The sequence below is a fragment of the Mus pahari genome, chromosome 21 (genome assembly GCF_900095145.1).
Source record: "Mus pahari chromosome 21, PAHARI_EIJ_v1.1, whole genome shotgun sequence".
NCBI lineage: Eukaryota > Metazoa > Chordata > Mammalia > Rodentia > Muridae > Mus > Mus pahari.
Genome location: NC_034610.1, coordinates 27,013,063 through 27,019,264, shown reverse-complemented (window position 1 = coordinate 27,019,264; position 6,202 = coordinate 27,013,063). Strand labels below are relative to the sequence as shown.

The window sequence follows — 6,202 nt, the reverse complement described above, 5'->3', positions numbered from 1 at the left end:
ATATTTGGTTTTTCGAGACAGGGTTTCTCTGTATAGCCCTGGCTGTCCTGGAACTCACTTTGTAGACCAGGCTGGCCTCGAACTCAGAAATCTGCCTGCTCTGCCTCCCGAGTGCTGGGATTAAAGGCGTGTGCTACCACGCCCGGCTTGGTTTCTGTATATTTTTACATGCAAGATTTGTAGAGATTTAATTGCTCCCCTCCTTTCGGCTGTGTTCAAGTAGCAAAGTTTAATAATAGAAGCAGACTTTAAGAGCTAGTTGCAGGGCTGGTGAGATGGCTCAGTGGGTAAGAGCACCCGACTGCTCTTCCAAAGGTCCAGAGTTCAAGTCCCAGCAACCACATGGTGGCTCACAACCATCCGTAACAAGATCTGATGCCCTCTTCTGGAGTGACTGAAGACAGCTACAGTGTACTTACATATAATAAATAAATAAATCTTTAAAAAAAAAAAAGAGCTAGTTGCAAAGATAAACTACTGAAACTGCTGATACTTTTACTATTTAGTTTCTGTCTGGTTATGTGGAATGTATTTCATAGTTCACATATGCTTATAATGTATATGTGTAGATAACATTCAACACGGTTACATGTCTTCAACAGTGTTATTTTACGGCATAAAGGTCCATTGATCATTGGTTTCACGAGTGGTCAGGATTAGTGGGACAAAGGAGAATTCATATGGTATGACATACCTGAAAAGTCAGGGAAGAAAGCTCTGACGTAGGGGAGAATAAATAGCCCAGCGCGGCTTGCCTGCTTCTAGGAAATGTGAAAGGGATCTTGCCAGCCACTTTCATAATCTCCAACTTGTTGTTGACCTTTGGGTTCTAATCTTCCTTCTTGGACAGGGTCTCAAGGAAGTGTAGACACTTTCCTTGTTCTTTCTCCAGAATGCTTGGGATGCCTCATGGCTTGAGGCAGTCCCTGGGGGTTTTGTGTAAGTGTCCCTTTTCCTTTTCAGATCTCTGGAGCACACAGTGTGCCCCTTTCCTTGCCTGCACGGGATTGATCATCAGCCTGTAAGCCTTTCTCCTTTAAGTGGAGGGTGTATGGTTTTACCTATGCTCTTTGAGGTGCTCTCCCTTCCTCGGGTTTCATTACCCTCTGTTTATACTCCTGTTGCTGTAGCTGAGCTCTCTTGTCCACTGGGTGTTCCTTTCCTGCTGCTAGTGATGAGAGCTGAGGCTGTTGACTTGAAGTAGTTGGTTTTTGGGTTTTTTGTTTGTTTGTTTGTTTTGGTTTTTTTTTTTGAGACAGGGTTTCTCTGTATAGCCGTGGCTATCCTGGAACTCACTTTGTAGACCAGGCTGGCCTCGAACTCAGAAATCCGCCTGCCTCTGCCTCCCAAGTGCTGGGATTAAAGGCGTGCGCCACCACTGCCCGGCGAAGTAGTTGTTTTTGAAGTATAATTCATTAAAGTCTCTGCTAGGAACCTTGTTAGAAATTTCATTTCGTTGGGCTGGAGAGATGGCTCAGTTGTTAAGAGTATTTGCTGCTCTTGTAGAGAGGGCTAGGATTTGGGTACCAGCACTGGTAACCCACAGCTGTTTACAACTCCAGTCCCAGGGGATCTGACACCCTCTCCTGTCTTCCACTGGCACCAGATGTGAACATGGTACAGATACATATATGCAGGCAAAAACATTTATACAGTTAAAAAAGATTTTTTTCTTTTATGTGTGTGTGAGTGCTTACATGTATGCTTGTTCACCATATTCACACTTGGTACTGAGGAGCCGGGATTGGGAGTCAGAGTTGCAGGCAGTTGTAGGCTGCCATGTGGGTTCTGGGAGCAAAACTCTATAAGATAGGCCAGTGTTCTTAACCATTGAGCCATCTTTCCAGCCCCCACATAGAAATCTTAAAAAAAGAAATGTACCTTCTCTTTACCTTCCCTGAGGAGCTGTTGGCAGCCACTGGTTGTCGGAGGAAGGGGAGTGATTCTTCTCAGTGCTGTAGTCACTGGTAAGTCACCTGTGCCTCAGGTTCTCGCAGCAGGGATTGAACTCGGAAGGTCATATCCAAACCTAGCAGCAGCCACAAGCCGTGAGAGTAGGAGGGGCTTCTTGGCGGTCAGGTCGTTATTAGCCATGGGAGGAGCGTGAGAGTGGAGGGGGGGGGGCAAATGTAGTAGCTATGTCCATGAAAGTGTTAATAGGAAAGGATACCTTACAGAGAAGAAATGTAAGTTCTGAGGCCCACTTAATAAACTCCATGTGCTAGGTCCAAGTCCCCTGGGATCCTAAGCATATTAGGCCTTAGCCAGCCACTCTCTCTTAGTATTTATTCTCAAATCTTGTGTGTATGTATGTGTGCAATATATATATATATATATATATATATATATATATATATATATATATATACCCCATTAAATACCCCATTTTTTGAAGTGATATTTCTGCAGTATGACAGTATTTAAAGTTGATAATATGCATCTCGTTGGTTTATTGATGTGGGTGTCTTTTGAGTTTTTTGTTGGCCATTTGACTCATAAGCTAAATGTTGTTGGAGAGGAAGTGTCACGCCGTCACCACCCCTCACTGTAGCATGTTCTTGTCTTTATCTCTGCTGCTTCCCGCCTCCATTGACTACTACTGCAGTTGTTCCCCTGAGTCAGTCTGCCAGCTGGTGGGACTTGCTCTGTGAGTCAGCTCCCGCTGGCACCAGCCACTCATGAGATGCCTTCTGCTTTTTATGGCACAGACACACGTTTGTGCCATGAGAGAGTCAAGCGTCCCAGCTCTGCCTTCAGTACTTTAAATAACTCATTTTCTTGAAGCCTTGAGTACCCGTCTGGCAAAAAATGAGATCTTAAAATCACAAAGTAAGAGAACAGGAGAATTTCTCTCAGGACTGGAGGCAGTTCAGTACCACATTGTGCTTAGTGTTCATGGGATGGGGTTCACTCTCCAGCATCTATTTCCACCCCACCCCTCTTACAAAAAAAAAAAAAAAGATTACTGGTATGGCTTGAAAAATGGAAGAGACCTTAGGCACAGGACTATAAGAATGTTTTATGTGGTTCGACATGTCTTAAGTAATTTTCTGTCTCTTCTAGACCTGGAAAGAAAAGAACAAGAATTAGAGCAACTGAGATTGGACCGTGAACACTTCAAAGCCCGGCTAGAAACTGCACAGGCAGACAGTGGGAGGGAGAAGAAGGTAGGCTGCTGGGCAAGGTGCCTGCAGGGGCTGGGTCCCGATGCTGTCGGTTTGCTGCCTTTTGCTTCTGATGAGCAACTGATCTCTTATTTTCTCTGTTAACCCTCAGGAGATTGTAGTTTCAAAGATGTGTATTTTGAGTAAGTTTGAAGGTAGGTGAACTGTTAATAGAGTTTATAACCATTTAATAGGTAGACCATTCACTTCCTTTTAGTATATTGTTTTTGCACATTTAGAGTCCTTGGGCATAAGAGAGTGTCTGGTGTGAATGTTTGTGTATATTGTGCAGGCTTGTGTATGCTTCACTTTGTTTGGAGTTCAGAGGACAACTTTCGGAAGTTGGTTCTTTTTTTCCCCATGTGGGTTCTGGGTTGTAACCACAGGTTGTGTACCTTTACCCAATGAGCATCTCACCAGTCTCCTTTTAACTTTTATATTTAAAAGGCTGCTTCAGCTGAACATGATGGTTCACGCCTTTAATCTCAGCACTCAGGAGGCAGAGGCAGGTGGATCTCTTGTCAGTTTGAGACCAGTCTGGTGTACATAGTGAGTTCTAGGGCAGCCAGGGTCACATAGGGAGACCCTGTCTCAAGCAAAACAAAACAAGTCTGCTTTATTGTACATTCTTATAACATGGTAAGAATCTGGAAGAAAATAACTTACAATTGGTGATATATTAAGTTAGAAATATTTCTAATTAATTTGGTTATGACTTATTGATACTTAGGAAATAGCTAATTATATTTTATTTTACTATTGGGAAAACTATATTTTTCTTTATAAAAATTATTTTATATGCACGAGTATTTTGCTTGCATGTATGTCCAGCATGTGTGGGACTGGTTTCCCCAGTGGCCAGAAGAGGTTGTCAGATCCCCTGGAACTAGAGTTATAGATCACTATGAGCCAGGTCCTCTGCAAGAGCAGCAAGTGCTTTTAACTGCCAAGGCACCTCTCTAGCCCCTATGATATTGTTTGAAAATACTTTTACAATAGGATGGCATACATTAATTCATCTACTATAAAACTAGGTCTTTGCTTCCATTTGTAGAACTTGGGGCTTGCATTATCTTTGTATTTTAAAATAATAAAGCAATATTAGTACAGAGCAATGACAGCTAGTATGTTTTGGATATTTGTTGTGTGCTAACAGGCACACAGCCTTTGTAAAGTTCCATGTGCTGCTATCACAGGTAAATCAGCAGGTATTACTGTTGTACAAGAGACTGAACTATCCGGTCCAGGGTCATACTGCCTACGTGCTAAGGAATTCTGAATGTTTGTGACTGTAGTAGAGGTTTAGAAAACTGGTAGAGTTGGCTCAGATTTTAATACTGAGCAAACAGAACATGGTTTATTATTAAGTCTGGATTAGGTTTTGTGTGAACTAACAGAGTTGAAGTCTTAGTTTTGCTATATTCCATTAAGTTCATAAATTGCAAGCAGTCTGGTTAGTTTCAGACTAAACTTTCTTTTTTAAAGATTTATTTTTTATTTTATATATGAGAATACACTGTCCCTCTCTCAGACACACCCTCCTCAGGGCATCAGATCCCATCGTAGAGGGCTGTGAGCCACTATGTGGTTGCTGGGAATTGAACTCAGGACCTCTGGAAGAGCAGTCAGTGCCCTTAACTGCTGAGCCATCTCCAGCCCCAGAGTAAGCATTTATGGCCTATATTTTGACCAGTAGGCAAGAAGGAGTTGGTAGACATTTAGAATAGAGCCTACTTTAATCCCAGCACTTGGAAGGCAAGAGCAGGCAAACCTCTGTGAGTTCGAGGCCAGCCTGATCCACATAGTGAGTTCCAGGACAGCCACAATCAGTGAGCCAGGTGACAATGAGTTCTGTGAAATTGTGGGTCAAAATGAATTGCTCCTTTTGTTTTTTTTTCCTTCTAGGTATTTGTCACAGCAATAGAAACACTCTGCTCCACACGGAGTTAAAGTTAGTGCTGAGAGCAGGGCTGTGCCTGTGACTAAACCTGGCCATGCTGTGTGCAAGCCTTTAGAGCTGGTTTGTAGGAGGAGTCTGGAAAACTGGACATACAAGCTAGAAAAGTCTTAAAGCACTATGAGTAGAGCTTAGTGAGGGTAGTGGTGGGGGCTGGGAAGCTAGATGTGCACAGCAGAGACTGTCATGAAGTTTGGGTGGGACCAAGGGTTCCACTGGGAATTGGACTGTCTCATCACTTCCATTATGACAGAGAACTTGCCCTATCTGTGTCTGTGCTCTAAGACTTTGTGGGGAGGCTGAGTTCAAAAGTAACTGAGTAATCTGAAAGAAGAATTTTACTTTTAATTAAAATATTGCATAATTTCTCTTCCTTCTTTTCTTTCTTATGCTTCTCATGTCTCCAACCCCTGCTCCCTCTCAAATTCATGACCTATTTTTCTTTAATTATCATTGTTCTACAAACACACACATACACACACACACACACACATATTCATATATATGTGTATAAATGAATAAATATATAAATGCAACTTGCTGAGTCTGTGTATTGTTGCTTGTATGTATCTGATTCTAGGACTGATGACTTGGCATGGATAGTCAGTTAGGGGTCTCTTCCCTGGGGGAGGCTAGTTCTCCCTCTCTCAATAGTTGTAGGTTGCCTGTAGTTCCTCATTTAGGAGTAGGCCCTGTGAGCTTTCCTCATCCACATTACTATGTCAGCTGATGTTGTTCAGGTCTTTCTAAGGCAACCATCTTGTAGACACTACAGTGGTATAGCTTTCCTGTCATATTTAGAAGAAACAGTTGCACTGTAAACTTGGCTGTTCTGCAGTTCCTACAATCTTACCAGTCCCCTGGAAAAGGAAAATTTAAGTTAGTTTAGCATTCGGGCTCTCACAGGGGTTAACTGCCCACTTTTAGCCTGATTTACAATGAACACTGAGCGTGAAAAACAGGGTAGAAAAATTTAAAAAGTGGCTTGAAAAAAATTACATTTAAAATTGGGACCAATGGCCGGGCGTAGTCCCAATTAATCCCAGCACTCGGGAGGCAGAGGCAGGTGGATTTCTGAGTT

General features: G+C 42.6%; 1 protein-coding gene across 1 annotated transcript in view; it reads left to right on the top strand.

Moving 5' to 3' along the window:
• The window catches only part of Hsf2bp (heat shock transcription factor 2 binding protein), an 83,647-nt gene that overhangs the window by 11,777 nt on the left and 65,668 nt on the right, over window positions 1–6,202 (top strand). The window contains exon 4 of the mRNA XM_021221779.2: window positions 3,064–3,167. Coding sequence (XP_021077438.1) covers window positions 3,064–3,167 — 104 coding nt within the window. The remainder of the gene's footprint in view (window positions 1–3,063; window positions 3,168–6,202) is intronic.